The sequence below is a fragment of the Malaclemys terrapin genome, chromosome 17, assembly GCF_027887155.1.
Source record: "Malaclemys terrapin pileata isolate rMalTer1 chromosome 17, rMalTer1.hap1, whole genome shotgun sequence".
NCBI lineage: Eukaryota > Metazoa > Chordata > Testudines > Emydidae > Malaclemys > Malaclemys terrapin.
In genome coordinates, this window is record NC_071521.1 from 13117026 (window position 1) to 13138114 (window position 21089).

Consider the following 21089-nt stretch of genomic DNA (forward strand, 5'->3'; position numbering starts at 1 on the left):
GGGCCTTAATTGGTCCTTACTAACCTTTATAAATATTAAGTATAGAAAAATACCCTCAACTAATACTTAAAAGGAATTTTTAAGAATCACTATATTATTGAGGGTATTCTACCAAAAATGACATGTGAGTGTCCTTTAATCTATTTACCAGTCACAGCAAACACTTCCTTGAAAGTTCTAACTGTAGTGGTACAGCAGAAATAAAGGCATAAAAATATCTTCTTACAAGCCAACGAAGATCAGCATTATGGTTTTAAAATTCATAGGCAGTGGCTAAGGTGTTTGGTGTAATTTGGGTATTGCATCAGTAAAAATGTACTAACCTGGTCCACTTTCTCTTCAAATAGAAAGAACTGGAAAGTATTTGCAAATTCAAAGCAATAAGTGAATAAATATAGGCCTCAATTTCTAATCACTCATGCACATGCCTACCATTCTGCCTGCTGATAGAGGAAGTCTGGCATTCACATTTTCACACACCAACTAGTAAGAAAATAGTAAGTGAGATGCTATACATTTGGAATGAAAACATTTGTGCTAAATTTACTAATTCTGCAATCTATATATAATTTCCCATGTGCATATGTTTAAGATCTGGCATTAGAATTTACAGGAGTGTCAGACACTTCTGCTTCCTTTATCTATTAAACTTCAAACATAGGAATATGGAAGTTCTTCCATATGTTTTCTTCATATCATACTGGTTAAATACATATGTAAAAACTTTATTAAATGCTTCAATTTCTAAATTGTAAACCATTAACTCAGACATCTGTCATACTGGAAGTTAAAGCTAGCATCCATTAGCTTAAATAGGAGAATTCTGACCTCTATTGAGAAGCTCATGATAAATGTTCTGCCAAGATAATTCATAAGGATAGCTTACCTCAGAAAATGATTAAAGGTTTTAAGGAATGTACTAGAGATCCCTCTTCCTATCTTAATTTATGAGAATTGTAGAACATGTATTTGACCCTAATTGTTACAAGGACATTTCTATCCTTTAAAAACATATTTCTATAATACACTGATGGGTAATTACAAGTATCTACTAAGCTTAACGAAACAGGTCAAAGAATGGGCACTTCTAAATAGGTAACTGAGTTTTTCCACCTAGGTGCTTAGAGCACTAGATGGGCACTTAGGGCTGTATTTTTAAATCTGGAAAGTGTTTTAATCCCTACTCAAATTAATTTTTTCCACTACTAGCTGATAAAAGTTTACTAGAATGAAAGTAATATTACTAGCAGTTCAAAGGTTGTTTACTCTTACTGTTGCAATGAATAAAACTGAAATGTAGAGTAGTTTCACCAGGAAGTTAAACCACTGTTCTATCTGCACACAATAGTGGGATTGTTTTGCCACCTGTATAGTACTAATCAGTTTTTGTTTTCAAACTTGGAGGGGCATTTGACACCCCCCCCCACCCCACTTTTTGACTTTGGTCTTCAGCTGTACCACCTTATTGTGTGTGTCCTGGGGAAAAGCAGATTATGCAACTTTATAGGTCTTGCAATATAGGGGGAGATAGTTCATGCACTCTTTCTGATAGAATAGAGATTTCTCCCTAACTAAGCACAATTTAGTTAGGTCTAGTAGCATTTTACTTTGCACTACATAAATGGCTACACAAGCTGCAGAGCAACAGTTTGTCTAGTTTTAGCACTAATGTAACTAAATTGGTTAAAAGATGGAGTTACTTAAAATTGATGCAAAAAAATGAAGTGGACTAGGGCAGTAGGTCCAACCCAACTGTCATTGAACAAAATGAGTTGGTTCTGTCTTTTAAGGAGTACCTCTCCCCACTGTGGAATACCACTCAAGAGAATAACCTTACTCTATAGCACTAATTCTCTAGCACCACAAAATACATACGTGATGCTATGACAGGCTAAAACAATCTTTTTCCCATAAGAGTGAGGACCCCCATCCTGAGAACCCATTATTAGGAGAAGACACTTATACAATGATTTAGTACTAAAATTGTTCTATACAGGTTTTAAAATATCCATTTAAATGAGGTTAGTTTATATGGCATTCTACTTTTTAAAGTAATTGTATAAATGCTAATTATTGCTAGAAGAGGTTTCATCACACTTTGCCACTTGCTATTCTGGTTAATTCTAGATGTAGATTTTAGGCAGTTGATACTTTTAAATCAAAACAGGTTGCATTTTATTAGCTCACATATTTGAAAATATAAACAGCATAGATTGGAGGTTGTATGGCACTGAAATTCCACATGCAAAGTAACCACTTCCTTGTGAGATGTAATTTAGCAGAGTAAGATTCTTCAGTGTTTGAAAAGAGTACAATCAGCCTGAATGTGTAATTCAAACAGATTTAACGTCTCAACTCAGAAAGTTATTACCAAATGGATTATAAACATTAACCTCTGATCATTCAATTTGAGTTTGCATGGTCTTTTCAGTGATCTGATTTATTAGAGATCAGAGATATGTGGTATCTCATTTACATCACTAATGAGAGTGTTTAAATCTGCACATTTCTTTATTATTAGAGCATCAGGTGTTTTTTTTGGTGCACGAGGGAACATTTAAAGACTCCATTAATGTAACATACAAGGAATGTAACCACAACCCATTCCTATGGAGATATCAAACTAAGAGAAACAATGTGCAGATTACAGTAATGACTGCCAATTTATAGTGATGATTGATAGGAAGTCTGACAGCAACTTATTGATAGTATCAGATAATTTATGCTAAATTACACCTAAATTAAACATTTTTCCCAGATATGAACACTATCTAACAATTTAAATTCAGGTTAAATCCATACAGCCATGAGGTTATCTTGCAATACAGATATTCTGACCACATATCAACAAGTGTTAAATTATTAACTACAGACAAAAAAATTGATAATATATGGGAAAATGAGCAAGAAAAATCAGAAACATGTTTTGTTCAGTGAAGACCATTAGTCCCTTTGTGTACACATTTAGTTTTATTGTAACAAAGCAACTTGTACACTTTAACGTTTAAAACTGAGCATCTTTCTTTCCTTTCCAGTGAACCAAAAAAAAAAAAAAAAAAAGAATTTAAAAATAAACAAGAACAAAATTACAATAGAGAATGTCAATTCCAAATAAGATCCTACAGGTTCTGCTGATTCTCCATCAAGTGGCAGGGCTCAAAGTCATCATTAGGAGAAGATTTGATTTTAAAAGTGTCATCTTAAACTGCAAGGATGTTTGTTAAACATCACAATAAACATGCCAAAGGAGAAGAAGCCATGTTGTCAAAATGCCCACTTAACCCACCCAAACATCTGAAACCCACCCTTGCTGACCTTCTATACCCCATTTTTTTTAGTTTTTTAATTTTTTTTTAAACAAGAGAAAGTAGACAGACATGTTGGTAAATGCTAACTGTCCATATTCACATAGAGACACTGTAATCTCTGAGCCCAATATACAGAGAAAGAAGGAAAAAAGCTAGAATCTATGCACTACTACACAGGGGCCTAGCACTCTTCAGCTTCCAGCAGAGTGAAGGGAGCAGAAGGTTTTCTTTTTTCCCACAGAACATGGTGTGTTGATTCCATAAACAGTTTTTGTTTTGAGACAGAAAGGGATAAAAATGAACTTGGAACAGAAACTGGTAGAGATTTTATTTTCCACTGTATTCTGCTCAGGGTATTTTCCCCAAAATAAAATGGTGAACCATGGTGTAGAGGAGAGAAAAAGAGACCTCAAGAGAACAAGGCGACTGAGCACAAGGGTGGGGAAAAAAAAAAAAAAAAAAAAGACAGCAACTTGCTCCCAGGGACTGGAGAAAAATTAAAAAGGTAAGAAAAGGAGGGGTGGGTGTTGGAATCCATCAGTGTTTAATTAGTCATCTTCTCCTTCATCTTCCTGTTGAAAGAAAAGAAACAGTTAAAATCTAGTCACTTTTTTTGGAGGGTGGGGGGAGAGAAGGTGCAGGAGTCAGTACATTCAAACTCCAAACAGCCTTGACTTTCAAACAGCAATTAACCAGAATTTTTGACCACTCTAAAAAGCCCTGCAGTTATTCTTGCAGGATGGGTTGAAAAGCTCATGTTTTCTCCCTCCTCCATATGGAAATAGGTAAGGCTGGATAAAGTTTGATCTCCATGTTATTGCTGGGACATATGATTTGGATGAAAATTGACAGAACTATTTGTTAGTGAATATTGAAGAGACTGCTAAGGGTGCCCAGAGCTTTGACTAGGCAGTCTTAAAGAATAGTGAAAGTCTAAGTAAATAACTTACAAGAGAGTCAAAAGTTCAATGAAGAGATTAAATAAAATACTATTTAGATACTAAGAAGAATATTGCTCAGCAGATCTTAGTTACCGCATCTAAAATCAAGCACCTTATGTGTCTACGTGCATAACGTCCAAAGCCTTCCCCACTATTTGTCTAAAAGGCAGTTTCATGTAACTCAATAACAAAAGCTAAATGGTTAATAAATTAATTATAACAAATGAAACAGTGCAACATTCCCAGTTACTGGGTGAGAATTAATTCCAAACTTTAAATCACTGGAGATTGTGAAAGTAGCAGAAGTGGGATCATCCCTAGCACTCCCAAAATGAGGACACATTCACAGAAAAATCAGCAATAGTCCAGAGTAAAGTGTATATAATAGGTGAAACCCAGTAAAACTGGATGCATTAAAAAAAATATATATATTTATGGAATAAGGTTAAAACCGGCACTCAAATACCCAGTAACTCACTAATAAAAATCTAAGTACACTAAAATCATTGCTCAAGTCGCAAGGACTGTTACCACCTACACAAACTCCCCTCTGAAAAACATAACAGCAGACTGTATAGAGTGTCAATAACTCCTTAACATTTATCAACAAGATAAATTCAATGCTGTTCCTAAACAGGATTTAATTGGATCTATTCAACTCCTTGATTTGGAAAAAAATGTGTTCTCACCTCTCCTTCTTCTCCCTCATCATCATCTTCATCTTCTTCCCCCTCATCTTCATCTCCTTCTTCATCAATATCCTCCAACCCTTCTTCCTCTTCATCATCATCATCATCTTCTTCTCCTTCACCTTCTTCATCATCCATATCAGGAACCTTAATTAGAAACACATATACAATGTTACTGCATTGATCAAATTAATTCTGACATAGCCACAAGAACACTGTTACAAACAGCTCAACTCTACACGTACCAAGTAGTATTGTAACGGATTTGGCCAGATGTCATCTTTGATGACTTCTCCTAGTTCATCAGCACCTGCATCAGAGTGGTCAGTGAACCAGGTAAAGAAACTTTCTGGTTCTTCATGCTGCCTCTTCCTACTGGCCTTGTTCTGTGTCTGGCTTGAGCGCTTTGTCAGGTCCTGAAAAAGAAGAGAAAGTTAAGAATTTTCCTGAAAGAATTTCCTGACAATGTTTCACAAGATGCATTTGGAGACCTGCTTATCTACGCAACCAAATACTACTTGTTCTTTTTCAAGGAGAGGTGTGTAAGAGACAAAATTATACAGAGCCCCAAGGGCATGTACCAGTTGACACCACATAGCTAGGAGTTTCAGCTACCATTTCCCATGAATAGTGCCAGTGGTAGTAAAAAAGCCCTCAATTTTAAGTATTTTTGCTACTCAGAATGCAAATTTTCCACGCTTTCTCTACTGAAATACTGACAATTCAAAAAGACTACCTGTTGACCTTTGTTAATGTTCCCAGCCACACAGTGGCAAAGGTATGACTCAAACCATTTACTGAAATGCTAATTTCAAGACTTGTTAGAACTATTTAAATGCTAACATTAGGCACAAGCAATTTAGGAAGCTCTCAAATAGCCCACGCAGCAGCTCCTATTGACCAGGAACAGCGAACCGCAGCCACTGGGAGCCGCGGGCGGCCGTGCCCCTGCAGACGGTTAATGTAAAGAAACTGTCTTGTGGCCTGCCAGCGGATTACCCTGATGGGTTTCGTGTGGTCCACGGGCTGCCCATCACTCCTGTAGGCCTTTTTATAAGACATTGTTTTAACACTCCCCTCTTGCTTTTCTCTCCCCCTAGGATGGGCTCATCCTTTGTTTTCTTCATAAAATAGATTAAGGATTTAAGTCTTTTATCCTTGGAGTTTTCCCCCTTTTAAATTTCCTATTTCTCCTTTGTAGCAATCGCAAGGGGGAAAAACCACACAACTCACTTTTTAAGCTACTACAACATATTCACTAGCAAGAGGATATAATGAGTTAACTTCACCCTTTTTGAGACCAGTACCTCTGTCATGTCCTGTCTTATACACCTGGAAAACAGATGACTATCCAGAGGTTACTCTGGACCTTTTACTTCGCCGCTTAATGTGTACAGACTTCTAGCTGCTGCTTTGTTGAGACACTTTGCGCCCAAGATATACTTGCTTATGCAATCTTATGGACAGCAATAGCTCAGCTTGTTTTAATAATTAGCTGAATGACCATAAGGTACCGCAAGATGTAAGTTATTGCTGGAAGACCCCAGAACAGCAGAGGAAAATACTAAAATTTTGACTGACGTGTGATGCAGTTTTCCAACAGATCAAACTATGACATTCAAATTGACTCATTTGCAGCATTGTAGTTTACTTTTGTGAGGTGCAGGAAATGAGCTCCTAATTCAGAAGTTCCACAAGATGTACATGTAACTTATGAACTACAAAGAAAGCATTAACTATATAGATGGTAACTGGCAAATGCTAGAAAAACAACTCAGATAAAAAGCTTTGCTAGTTTCTTTACAAAGACCAAGTGGCCACCCAAGCTTTTAGCATAATATTGAAATTGGACAGGTAGTTGTAATCTGGTTTAAATTAGGCCTTGTTTACAATGAGAACTGTAGCACTGATGTTAGATCAACTGTGGGAGAATTCCCTAAAAAGGTTGGGAGTACTAGTATGGATTTGTTTTCTTTTTAAACCATACACTTCACTGTAATTTTTAGGCCTACTCTGAGCAGTTTAACTGACATGCTTGTAGAAATACTGACAACTGGCCTTCACTAGCACTTCCACTGGCGTGCAACAAAGTGAGAGAATTAACTACAAGCCTCAGCTTAGATGCAGCCTCACTATCTATATCCTTGGGCTTCATCCAGCAGGAATGGATTGTGTGTGTGTGTGTGTTTTTTTGTTTTGTTTTTGCATCAAAGCACAGAGACAGTAAAGCACTTAGCACTCACTGCCACTGTTTGAAGTGGAGCAATTATTTAATTCCTCCCCGCCCCCAGTAAAGATACATGCCTTCCCAGATTTCCATTTGATCTCAGTTGATTTTGAAGACGGATCTCCACTCTCATTCAGATGAAACTCTTTGGAGAGAACTTTATTTTCAAAGTATGGATTCTCGTCAAAATACTGTAGAGTGGAAAGAATAAAGTTAGGATTGCATATTTATCTATAGCATACCAGATATGTTAACTAAAAAAATGTTAAGTACTACAAGTTTTGAAATACTAAGTTATGCTACTGTTTTCTGATGCAGGTTACATGCAAATAAAAATGGCACAACATTAAATGAAGACTGTCCATGATACTTACAAAATCTATTCTGTAACCTGATTTGATGTCTTCAAACTCTGTCACCTCAACTCTGGTCAAATAATGCAGTGCCTCCTCATCTTCTTCCCCCAACAGTGCAGATACTATGGTAGAATTAGGAATCTTGCATTACAAAGCTATTTATATAGGTTATTTTGCAGCAAACATTATAAGAAATTGTCACGGAAAGTTGAATTAATAGGACATTTGGTATATTGTTTACTTGTCCCAGCCCATCTTTAGAGAAAGCCCAAAAGAGCCACTGCCCCCCAGAGGTCACTATAAAGTACTCTCTGCAATACATGTGCATGCGTCTGACGAAGTGGGTATTCACCCATGAAAGCTTATGCTCCAATATGTCTGTTAGTCTATAAGGTGCCACAGGACTCTGTCGCTTTTTACAGATCCAGACTAATATGGCTACCCCTCTGATACTCTGCAAAACCGTCCAGAAAAGAGCACTGAAAAGGTTGTTGAAGGTGTATTCTCTTTCACTTAAGAGGATGATAAAAAGTATAATGGTGGAGTCCTAATAATGGTGATCAAGCTTGTTCTTGGATTCAAAACATAAGGGGAAGAAAATCTTTGGGACAATAGAAGTAGAAATGGATAAACTGCTTCCATTGATAGCATTATCGTCTCAAAAGGAAGCTCTAGGCGTATAGTCAAACAGAAGTCACTGTTGTTAATTGGGGAAAACAAAAATCTAAGAGCAATTTTCTAAACCAAAGGATTAAAATGCATACATAACGTAACAAATTTCCATGATTGCCGCCCCCCCCCCCCCCCCCCCCAAAGCACCGGAACATACCTTGTGGGTGGTTGACAAATGTTGTTACCCAGAAGTTTGGGATTTTGGCGATCAGTTCTGACCTCTTCTGGAAGAATGGTTGGCGGAGTTTGTTGTATTTCTGTTCTACTTTCAAAATTTCCTCACTTGCTTGTTCATTCAGTCTAAAGGAAAGGAAAGATTCACATTAACAACTGTATCATAGCATGGGGATCTGAAGTTTAAACAAGGTGCAAAATCAGTAGATAGATCAAAACTAGAATGGATGATTTAATTAAACTAATCAACCCTGCCTGAAATATGTCAAACAAAAACAAGGGGTCCAATCATGCAAACACTATTTAGTGTGTACTATCAGGAGTAATCCCATTGACTCAACAGAAACTACACCACTAGCAAACACTATGCTCTGTGGCATTTGCAAGGTTGGGCTCTAAATTGAAAGAAGAACACTATTAAAATTTCTAAATATCTAGTTTAGAAAGACTGGTGAACTTTGACACATGATACTGGATCAGATTCAAGCTCATTGCCCCTCCTCCTATTATTTGCCGGAGAAACAAGATAAAAACAAAATAAGTTTGTGCACCACAAAGAGAGCCTTTTAAGATGACAGAACTTTTTTTTTTTTTTTTTTTAAAAGAGTTTGTTACACAGTAAGGTCCTAATCTTGCAAATGCTCCTCTCAGGTAGACCCCTGTGTCCACTTGGAGGTTCATTAGTCAGTTTAGGAGGGTAGTGAGAAGGGTGTCTGTTTGCCTGGAGCAGGCATCAGGGCCTAAGCCGGCAGTGACCTGTGAAGTTATATAGTTTACCACTCCAGTGTAAATTTCAATAGATGCAATGAGGGCCAGATCTATACTGTCAAAGCCATTTTAAAGTCATCACAATCTATTTCAAGTATTAAAAGTCAAGTTACATCTTAAGGCTCAGCTAGTTTAGTTGTACACAGCTAAATAGGACACAAGATTACACCTTCAAAGTTTTGATCATATATACAGTAAATGCTTTTTATTTATAATCACGTCAAACCACTAATATGCTTTTGAGATTTTGGAAAGTGTGAGAACTACATACACTACATACACTACTTCAGTTACCATAGCATTTTTATTACGAGTTATTTTTTCCCAGTTCTGCTAAAACAATTTAAATTATTGAAAAGCTTCTTTTAATAATTTACCTGTCTATTTCATTCTGTACTTCATCAATATGTTCAATTGCTTCCTGTTGCTCTTTTTCTGAAAGAAAAATAAATCCATCAAACTCCGTAAGTTCTTGAAAAGAGATCTCAATAATGTATGACACCAGTTGAGAAAAATCAGAAAAGTGTACTTTTACAACCTTTACCACTATTCTGGATGGCATTTAAACGATTATTTCTACTTGACGACAAGGTTCATCTGACCTTGTAAAACTACTGTTTTTTACTAACTGAACTTGCTAAGTGAAGTCTCTGAAGTTTGCTGTAAAGCTTTGCCTTTTTTTTTTTTTTTTTAAAGGGGGCTCAAACCAGGTACCATGCTAATTCACAATATATAGTCATATACACTTGGTAAATTTTATAGTCGATCTGTTGAAACAACAACAGTTTAATAATTTACTAAAATTACACACCAAATCATTCTTTCTAAACTGAACACATTTACAGAAATTGAATCAGTTAAAGTGAACTTAATACTAAAGAAAAAAAGAGAAGATACAAAACGCTAATTAAAACAGTACAATTGGGAATGCTGTTTTCCACAATTAAAAGGCATGTTTCAGAAGAGATTGGGGTAAATATTTCAAAACCCCTGTGAAGTGGATATTTTCTAATCAGAACTTTAACTCGGCAGAGGCTGCTGGAGCTCCTGATTAAGGAATGGCTGTTTGCCTAAAGTATTTTAAGATTAACGAAAGGTAGCGGGAAGCAGCTGTAAAAGTGCGGAACAGGCAACCCTCCCCCGATTAGTTTGCGAACACACAGGATTTCGTGTTATTGGATAGTTGTTTCCTGTGGGGGTCTCAGAGCCAAGCCCTACCCCCACCGTGCGGCCGGAGATGGGTAGATTGGTGTTGTCTTCTCTCCCCCGCCCCCATTACATATGAAAACTCAGGTGCGGGAAGCACGTGTGTGAAAGGAACCGGGCACAGCAAAGAGCTGCTGGCCTGGAGGCTCGTTGCCATGAGCACCTCCACACCCCCAGCCAAACAAGTTAAGATCCATGGGTGGCGGGAACAAGTCCCCCCTATGGCGGCGACTGATGCAAACCCCACGGTGCGGGGAACCGAGTACCGACCTCTCCATACACCCGGGCTGCTAGGATCGCACGTGGGGACGGGCGGGCAGCCGCATCCCGCGGCTGCACGAGTAGCGCGTGGCTCCCCAGCCGGGCGGACCACACCAGGCACGGAGAAAGCGCCGCTCCATCCCCGCGTTGCGCGGCCGGGCAGCACCATGCAGCAGTAGCGGCTCCGAGACCAGAAGGCGGCGAAGCATCATGGCGGCGGCGGAGCACAATGAGGCTCCGCGGATGCTGCTCCAGGAGGGGGGGGGTCCCGCTGCTCCGCGCAGGCCGCAGCGCCCCCCGCCCGCGCCCGTGGAGAAGGAGGCCGGGCAGTACAGACAAAAGGGCGCTAACATGGCCTCCTCTTGCCGTGGCTGAGGCCTGCACATCCGCCCGGCCGACCCCGCGCTCTTCCCGCCTCCGGCCCGGCCGCGGCCCGTGTGGCTGGGGAAAATGGCGGTCGGTGCAGCGCCGTGTGGGGAGGAGGCCGCGGCGGCCGCCGCCGCCATTCCCCTCCCTCCCCCGTCCCGGCCTCACCTGAGGTCTCGTCGGCCCCATCGTGGTTGGAGTTCAGCTCCTTCTTACTGACTTTGGCCGCCGGCGCCGACATGTTGGTGGCTGCGGAGCGCGGAGGGAGGGGGTTGTAACGGGACTGAGCGCAGGGGGGGCCGGGCACAGACTCCTGCTGCTGCCGCCGCTCGGACTCCCTCCGCGGCCGGGACGCCTCCTCCTCCTCGGCCCGGACCTGGGGCTCCCGGATAAAAGGGGGCAACAGCGGCGCTCGGGCACCCTCACGCTATCGCCCCAGCCGGGACCAACACCGCCTCCTCCTACTGCTGCTACTGCTAGCGAGGGGCGGGCAGCGTTGTGCGCAGGCGCAGCAACCCCCCCTCCGGGGCACAGGGGTACGAGGGCCACACTACGCACGCGCAGCAATCCCCCCTCCCGGCCACTGGGGAGCGGGAGGCGCATAGCGCAGGCGCAGAAAACACCACTCGGGCATGGGAGACAAGCGCGGTTATGCGCAGGCGTAGACACCCCTCCTCCCGTCCTGAACATAGAGGGGCGGTCAGCTCTGTGCGCAGCCGCACCAGACTCCATGCGGGCCCCGCCTCCGCCGCCTCCCCACGCTATGCTCCCATTGGCCGCGCCTCGCGCACAGGGAGAGGGGGGACGGAGCTCAGGGCTAAGGCACAGAGGACGGCGCGAGAGGCGGGCGCGGGAGAGGGAAAGTAGGACGGCGGCGCGCGCTGCAGAGGTCGCGCTCGCTCACACACGTGGCTGGTTTCGCCCGGCCTTCGACGGCTGTGCACACGGATGGGCTGCCGCGCCCCCAGGTGATGACCTTGCAGCTCTCCTGTCCCCAAACACGCTCCCGCCAGTGGCCTTGCGCTGGTGATGGCCCCGCAGGTATCCCCCCAGTAACGAGCTGGCATGGTGGCCTATGCATGCCCGCTCTCCTAGCCATGCGGCCATTTTAGTCACAACATCAACTGTGTGCAATATACACCTACCCCTCCTGCTCTGGCCCAGTGCCCCAAGGGAACAGTGTATCACGGGCTGTCTGAACCCTGCTCTGTACAATCTGTCACAACAGAAAAACGATGTACTCTTGAGGGAGCTACTGGTAGCTATGCAGCAATGTCACTCAGAAATGGGGTTCAGGGTTCACCTGACTGTCAATCGCTCATAATAATTGTACTGCTTCGTGTTCTTTGTACTTCTAAACCCAACATGTAACATTTTCTGAAAGGTTAAATTGAGAGGCACTGGTTGGCTCATAGAATCGATAATTGGTCTTTGCCAGCTCGATTAGCAATTCCTATCCAGTTGTAAGTGAATAGCGAGCACAGGTCACTGCCATCTTGTTGCTATTTGAAAAGGCCTAGGCCACAGCTTCAAATGCTTCCGTTAGCCTGCGTCTCAATGAGCATTTAGAGAGCTTTCCAATCGCATTCAGCTCACTTGATTGAGATAGCAGAGGGCCTAGGAGACTAGATATCGATTGTAAACAAATATTTTTTATGTTCTGGAGTTGCCGGTCATGGCTCTAGTTACTGTTGAATTCCATTTTGCACTTAAAAAATGGATTCAGTCACTTTGTTGTGTTTCATCCCCAAATGTACAGTGCTTATTCTTTGAGTAATTTAAACATAGATCAGGTCAGAAGGCGATTCAGTATCCTCATATGCTCAGCGCAGAGTGAGCGAACCAGAAGTTCATCTTTTCCACTGGATTTTTCAGTCTGCTGTTTCTCTGCCACCCTCTGGCCTCTTGCATTGTCCCTGGTTCCCTTGGTTTTCTTGCTCTCTTCCTTTTCTTTCTATGCCTCCTTTTCATATGGCTCTTCACACATTTTACCCACCATGTCAGTAACACCTCCCTATCTGATCCCTCTCTCCCCCTCAGATGGTTCCTACTGTTGACACTGCACTTTTTTCAGCTTTCTTCTCTCTATGATTCCCACTAACAACTGCCATTCCAACAGCCAAATCCCCAGTGTCACTCCCCAGTTGCTGTCTTTCACTTCCAAATCCCAGCTCTAACCGGCATCATTCCCAACTGTCTTGGAGTGTTTCTTGAACTTTTCTATTTCTAATGTTCCAGCCCTGTTTGCTGTATGAATAGCCGGCAAGAGGAAAGGAACATCACTGTATTTGGTCTCATTACATCTGTACCATAGCAATTGTTAGTACCGTGGGTGAGCACGCTTATTGACAGTCAGAAATGAGAAGCAAGGGACTGAAAGAGTCATGGAGACTAAATTATTTTCTCCTTCCTAGGGGTGTCTCTCCAGGGCACTGTTGAAGCATATCATTGAGGAGAAACTGCCTCATTCCCTGTGTGAATCTCCTAAGATCCATTATTGTTGCTGTCTTCATCTTCAGAGAGGGTAAGGTAAGTGTGGCTTGTTTTTTTCCTTCTTTAATAGCTGGCTTCAAGTTTAATCACTGGAGCCACTCTATACGGCAAACAGTTTTATATCTACTTGGATTGTCTCTGGCATAAACCATATATTTACCAGGTTTCAGAGTAGCAGCCGTGTTAGTCTGTATCCGCAAAAAGAACAGGAGTACTTGTGGCACCTTAGAGACTAACAAATTTATTAGAGCATAAGCTTTTGTGGGCTACAGCCCGCTTCTTCGGATGCATATAGAGTGGAACATATATTGAGGAGATATATATACACACACACAGAGAGCATGAACAATTAATTGGCCTCTCAGAGTTGGTAAGACAACTCCCACCTGTTCATGCTCTCTGTATGTGTGTATATATATCTCCTCAATATATGTTCCACTCCATATGCATCCGAAGAAGCGGGCTGTAGCCCACGAAAGCTTATGCTCTAATAAATTTGTTAGTCTCTAAGGTGCCACAAGTACTCCTGTTCTTTTTGCATATATTTACCATGCACTGCAGTTCTTCAGATTTGCATATGAAGGGCTCCAAGTACCTTAAAACGTGGACATCTGTAGGAAAGCTACTTCCAAACGGGAACATCACAGTGGGAGAAGCCTCTGTCTACTCCTCACCCTTCATTTGAGTCTATGAATTATTTATAGGCTTGGAAGGATTAGATTTTTGATAGATATCAGTAAACATCTATTTCACTGTACACACACAAACTGACAAAAAGTATTTCCATCCATAATAACTGAAATGTACAGACAGGCAAAGTTAGAAAAATGCTACTTGAGAACATATTAGAGTTTGATTTAAGGATACATACTTTGTATATTTTGACTTATCACGTTGATAATTTGTATTTTAATGGTTATAAAGTTTTAACTTTTTGAATTTCAGTGTCTTGTGTCACTAAATAATTTTTGTCTGACCATCCCGTTGCCTGAACCTCTCATGCTTTCCCACAACTGTGAAAATGTAAATAGTTAAAAATAAAAAAAGTTTAAAATAAACATCAATATCCACTGAAATGATATTAAAAAAATTGAATTCTGTCAAGCCTGATCATTCAGTATCCCTGAGGCACGTGATTAGTATGGCCCATTGATATATCTAAGGTCTAGTAAGCTGGGATGTGCAGTCTTGAATCCCAACAATACATTATAGTTCCTGGGTATTGATAAGAACATCCTATGAAACTGTTTACCTTTTACCAGAACTAGCTAATTAGCATATGGGATCACAATATATTCATTAGAGAGAGAGAAAAATAGTTGAAATGTTTGTATTTTTTCCCCCCAGAAAAAGTCAGGAAACAAATTCAGATCTCTTGTACGCTCCATGCAGTAAGAGAGCGCTAGGAACTCACTTCTCTTTTTGGAGGGATGGCCCAGTCTGTTGTTGTTCCACTGCTGCTACTTGCTTTTTCTCTGATTCTGTTGGTTTCCCCTCTTGCTCCCTTCCTTTCACTCAGCTCTTCTGATGCACTCTTCCAAGCTTCCTAGTAATGCTTCCTCCCTGACTGCTGTTCTCTCTCTTCCCTTCATTTTTATCCCTCTCATGTCAGGTGACCAGTTCCAACTGTTGCTTTCAAGTGCCATGGAACCGCTTGTTCCAACAGTCTCTCTCTCCTCCTTTTCAAAGGGACATCACCTAACCATTCCAATCACTGTGTTACAAAACTCCCATTGCTTTATAAGGGACCAGGATTTGGTCCTGTGTAAACCACACCAGTGATTAATAGTATATCACTCCTGTGTACCTTCCCACCCATTACAAGTCAGGGACTTCTTGCTCCTCTTCACTGTTAGACGTGACAGGATGTAAAACCAAGCAAAAGTGATAGAGTAGCTCCTAAGTCCATGGAAGGATGAGAGCAGAGCATACTCCCCATTTCAGGCAGCACTGGTTCACCTTCTGTCCTTGCTTCATGCATGTGCGCCCCCACACACGCTAGATATTAGAGTTCAGGTGTATGTGTGGGAGAGCTAGTAGCAACATAACCCCTCTGTAATCTGATGTTATTGTTCCTCTGTGTAAAGATCCCAACATAATTGGCTTTTTTCCCTCATCTGATTGATTTGAACACTTGATGTCACATATCTGCCGTTTTGTGAGATTCTTCAGAGATTGCGCCTAACATTTATGTCTATTTTGTCATATCAAGCACATTCTAGAGTCACTGATGCCATAACAACACAAGTTCTTAAGAGTTTAAAAATAAAATATTCAGAGTTGTCTCCTTCCACAGATTTCCAGCATTATTCAAAACTGTCAACTAAAGCAGTTTCAGTGCGTGAATAACAATGGAAGTATTAAAAGGTGCATAGTACTTCTATGACACATATCTCTTATCTGTTGATTTTATTGGAGAAGATAATGTGCTCATTTTGTGACAGTGACCAGACCATGCTTTTCTGAGCTCCGATTGCATCAAGATCACATTGAATATTACATGGCCTCATTTTTCATCTTTCTCTTTTGATTATGTAAGGCTTGAATATGATACATAACGTAATGTAACTTTACTAAATCATGCTGCCCAAATAAGTATCTTCCCTAAGAGAGGTGAATCGGGGCTATGGCAGATGGGCAGAGTCAATATTCCTGCTCTTGTCTGAACTTCAAATTGGACTATGAAGAAATACTTACTCTACATCATATCTTTCAAACACAATATGTTTACTCTAGTGTTGTCACCAGGGGAGCTAGGTTCCAGAGCAGCCTTCAGGATGGCAGGGGGATAGACACATTGTGTCAGTAACACTTTATCAGAGGGGTTAGGAGAGTTTATTCCCATCTGCCTTTCTGTATGGTATTGGCCTCTTTGGAGGTTGCTGCTGGCTATTGTTGGATGCAGAATTTGTGCAGACCTGTAACAATAATATCTTAATGGTATGCGATAATGATATATAACAGCAATTCTCAAACTGTGGGTTGGGACCTCAAAGTGGGTCGTGACCCCGTTTTAGTGGGGTTGCCAGGACTGACATTAGGCTTGCTGGGTGCTGCGGTCCGGGTCCGAAGCCTGAGCCCCACTGCTCAGGGCCAAAGCCCGAGGGCTTCAGCCCTGAGTGGCGGGGCTCAGGTTACAGGCCGCTTTCACCCACTGGGCTTGGCTTTGGCTTCTCTTCCCCCGCCACCTGGGGTAGTGGGGCTTCAGTGAGCTCAGGCTTTGGTCCTCCCTCCTCGGGTCGTGTAGTAATTTTTGTTGTCAGAAGGGGGTCACGGTGCAATGAGGTTTGAGAACCCCGGTATATAATCTTCATTCTAAAGGATCCCAAAGGGCATTACAGGCATATACACTGGAATCACTTTGCCCACCACTGAAACATGAGTCATGACAGCTGTTTAGTAGAAATATTATTCTTTAATTTAGGACAGGAAGTAAAGAATATGGTATCCAATTAAAACTTCAGGGGGACAAATATAATCAGACTGAAATAACTCAAATTGAAATTTAGTCAGGGCAATGGGACTGTCATTCCAATCTGGATCTGACTCACTACAAGCCAAACCATTTGTGCTTTCAAGAAAAGGAAAAAAACCTTTTCAGACCATCACATACAGCCATCACATACAGCCCCCAGCTAAAACCTCTCCAGCGCATTATCCACGATCTACAACCTATCCTGGAAAATGATCCCTCACTCTCACAGACCTTGGGAGGCGGGCCGGTCCTCGCTTACAGACAACCCCCCAATCTGAAGCAAATACTCACCAGCAACTACACACCACACCACAGAAACACCAACCCAGGAACCTATCCCTGTAGCAAACCTCGTTGCCTACTCTGTCCCCATATCTACTGTGGCAGCAGCATCAGAGGACCCAACCACATCAGCCACACCATCAGGGGCTCATTCACCTGCACATCCTCTAATGTCATATATGCCATCATGTGCCAGCAATGCCCCTCTGCCATGTACATTGGCCAAACGGGACAGTCCCTCCGCAAAAGAATAAATGGACACAAATCGGACATCAGGAATGGTAACATACATAAGCCAGTAAGTGAACACTTCAATCTCCCTGGTCATTCTATTACAGATTTAAAAGTCACTATCATTGAACAAAAAAACTTCAGAAACAGACTTCAAAGAGAAACAGCAGAACTAAAATTCATTTGCAAATTCAACACCATTAATCTGGGCTTGAATAGGGACTGGGAGTGGCTGGCTCACTACAGAAGCAGCTTTTCCTCTCCTGGAATTGACACCTCCTCATCTATTATTGGGAGTGGACTACATCCACCCTGATTGAATTGGCCCTGTCAACACTGGTTCTCCACTTGTGAAGTAACTCCCTGCTCTCCATGTGTCTGTATATAATGCCTGCATCTGTAACTTTCACTCTATGCATCCGAAGAAGTGAGGTTTTTACTCACGAAAGCTTATGCCCAAATAAATCTGTTAGTCTTTAAGGTGCCACCAGACTCCTTGTTGTTTTTGTAGATACAGACTAACACGGCTACCCCCTGATACTTTTCAGACCGACACCCAACCTCATCTACTCTTCAACGAAGAAATCCTTCTGATCGTTCAGTATTTCTTTCAATAGCTGGCTATGTTGCGATAAGATTAACAGAGAATTGTAACTGCCCACCATATTCAGTTTCTGCGATGCCGAACCAGCGTTCTACAGTCACAAGTCCTACTTGAGCACTGTCCAATGACCCACCATGAACTCTGCCGTGGGGTTTAGGTCTCTGTTTTGGTGACAGTTTTTGTTAGAGCGTTGTTTTGGCAAGTGAAAGAATAAAGCTGGCCAAATCCACCTATAGGACACAATACAAAAAGGAAAGCAGCATTTTTCTTTTGCATAGTAGTTTCAAAACTATATTAAGTCCATGTTCAGTTGTAAACTTTTTTGAAAGAACCACAACGTCTTGTTCAGAAGTACAAGCATTTCAGAGTTATGAACAACCTCCATTCCTGAGGTGTTCATAACTCTGAGATTCTACTATGTACTAAAATTATGTTAATATAATTAATTACAATTTACATATATAAAAAAATCATAGAAATGTAGGGCAGGAAGGGACCTTCCTCGAGAGGTAATCTAGTCTATCCCCCTGCATGGAGGCAGGACCAAATATACTTAGAACACCCATAACCTGTTTGTCTAATCTGTTCTTAAAAACCTCTGACTATGGGAATTCCACCACCACACTAGGTAGCTTATTCCAGTACTTAATCATCCTCATAGTTAGAATGTTTTGCCTACTATCTTATCTAAATCTTTCTTGCTGCAGATTAATCCCATTACTTCTTGTCCTACTTCAGTGGACATGGAGAACAATCGGTCGCTGTCCTCTTTATAAAAGCCCTTAACCTTTTGCGCTTTGCACACTTATCAAGTCCCCCCCCCCCACCGGTCTTCTTTTCCCAAAACTAAACTTACCCATTTTTGTAACTTCCTCATGTCAGGTTTTCTAAACCTTTTATCATATTTGTTGCTCTCCTCTGGACTCTCTCCAATTTTTCCACATCTTTCTAAAAGTATGACACGTAGAACTGGACACAAAACTCCAGCTGAGGCCTCACCAGTGGAGAGTGGAACAATTGCCTCCCATGGCTCATGTTAAATTTGTGTTCCAGTATGACCCCCAGATGTTTTTCTGCAGTACTGCCACCTACCTAGTTACATTTTGTATTTGTGCAATTGATTTTTTTCTTTTGTAAATATAATTCTTTACACGTCTTTATCAAATTTCATCCCAAAGAATCCCATAGTGCTTTATAAGTTTATAGAATAGCTATACAAAAGGTTCGTATCACCCCCTGCTGAAGTGTAGCCACCTATAGTGAGCCCTGGAAAGTGGATATCCATGCTGGGAACATGCTTCACAGAGCATTTGCAGGATCAGGCTCTATATTAGGAGCAAAGATCTCACTTGCAGCATGAGAAGAAAATTGTTGCAAAATAATAAGGCTCTTGAATTGTTTAGCGCCCCAGGAGATGAAGGCTGCAAAACCTTAGCAAGGGCATATAAGGATGCACTTAAAGCTGCCACGGGAGGGAAGTCTGTGACTATCCGTGTATACTCTGAGTAGCAGGCAGAGATGCTCCGGCTCTTTTGCTGCATGTAATCTGTTTGACAGCTCAGAGGAACTACGGAGTCTCCATGACCCTGGAAAGACAGCTTGGCAGGCACATATGTTAAACAGGCAAATGCTTCTCTCCCAACTGTTTATTCATCTCCAGTAGTCATAGACCCTCCCAGTCAGACATTCACATTAGTGTTGAATGGTTAGATAATGACTGAAGAATCTTGCATGTGTCTTCACAGTTGTTGCATCCAAACCCATGGATGTAAATACTTGTGAGATGATGAGTCTCTGAAGCAGGATGTGGCCTAGTGATTTAGGCTGTCTACACTGGCACTTTCAGAGCTAAAACTTTAGTCTTTCATGGGTGTGAAAAAACATCCCCCTGAGTGACAGAAGTTTTAGTGTTGAAAAGCGCCAGTATAGATAGTGCTTTATTGCCTGGAGCTGTGCTCCCGGCGATAAAGCTACCACTGCTCATTTGGGGGGGTGGTGGTTTTTTTTTTTTTATTGCTGGGAGAGCTCTCCCCCGGTGATAAAGCGTGACTACACTGCCCACGTCACAGCGCTGCTGCGGCTGTCAACAGGGAGTTGTCAACATCATATTCAGCAGAATGATTCAGTGTAAATAATTATCTTTTTTTGGTGGTTCAATAGAGTCCCCTTTAAATATAACTAAACCTGATCTATAATATTCCCTATGACAGCAGCTCTAACACTATGGTTTGTGGACCACTAGTGGTCTGTGGACCACTAGTGGTCTGTGGACCACTAGTGGTCTATGGAGCACTTGCTTGATGTCTGTGGAGAACTGTCGTCAGGGCTCTTGGTATTGGTTCTCCTTCTTTCCAGCTGCTAAATCACATTAAGAGGCAGCTAAAATATAGTAAGGATGTAATTTTCAAAAGTACCTAAGAGACACTGAAGGTCAATGGGACTTGCTTCTACATACCTGTGACACTTCTGAACATGGGACTTAGGCTCCTAAGTCACTTAGGTACTTGGAAATTTTTTTACCCTAAATGCTTTTCTTATGTTACTTTACTGTGTAAGCAATTGTGTTCATACAAAGATGTATGATTGCAAATAAGAGAGAAAGTGGTCTATGTGATAGAGAAGGGGGGGTTGGTGGTCTAGGAGAAAATTTCTCTACGTTTGTGGCCCACTCTATGAAAATTGTGACTCCACTTCCCGCCCTATACAGTGAGAATGGGTGATATTTGAATGGAGGAGCTTCCCTTCTCCCTGACTTTTATTAAACTTGCACCTTTTTATATCTGGGGCAGTTGGATTGCTCTGTTTCTTGTCTCAGATGGTACCCTGCTACACAGTGTTTGTGATCGATTGTTTGCTACGCACTTGTACACAGACATGTTCACAGAAGCTGCTGTTAAAGCCAGTACTATCCAGCTGCAGTTTTCGAATGCAGAAATATTGAAATGCTGTCATGCAGTCCACACGTGGCTCCACCACTTCCAGATGTGGATACCGTCTTTCTCTTGTGCATGTAATTTACAACTTTATCCAGGGCGT

General features: G+C 41.7%; 1 protein-coding gene across 1 annotated transcript; it reads right to left on the bottom strand.

Moving 5' to 3' along the window:
* Window positions 1–2148: 2148 nt before the first annotated feature.
* On the bottom strand, window positions 2149–11470 carry SET (SET nuclear proto-oncogene). Its single transcript, XM_054007376.1, has 8 exons — window positions 11137–11470; window positions 9513–9570; window positions 8351–8493; window positions 7540–7643; window positions 7243–7356; window positions 5184–5354; window positions 4939–5085; window positions 2149–3880 (listed from the first exon to the last, which is right to left on the bottom strand). The coding sequence occupies exons 1-8, from the start codon at window positions 11207–11209 to the stop codon at window positions 3857–3859; spliced, it is 834 nt and encodes a 277-aa protein (XP_053863351.1). The 5' UTR covers window positions 11210–11470; the 3' UTR covers window positions 2149–3856.
* Between the last annotated feature and the right edge of the window lie 9619 nt (window positions 11471–21089).

What these genes read in the sequence shown, in the direction of transcription:
- SET (XM_054007376.1), bottom strand. Translation starts at nt 11,209, where the DNA reads ATGTCGGCGCCGGCGGCCAAAGTCAGTAAGAAGGAGCTGAACTCCAAC. An exon ending in TGGGGCCGACGAGACCTCAG is followed by an intron (nt 9,571 to 11,136) that starts GTGAGGCCGGGA and finishes TTTTTCTTTCAG; the next exon opens with AAAAAGAGCAACAGGAAGCA. An exon ending in ATTTGTCAACCACCCACAAG is followed by an intron (nt 7,644 to 8,350) that starts GTATGTTCCGGT and finishes ATTCTACCATAG; the next exon opens with TATCTGCACTGTTGGGGGAA.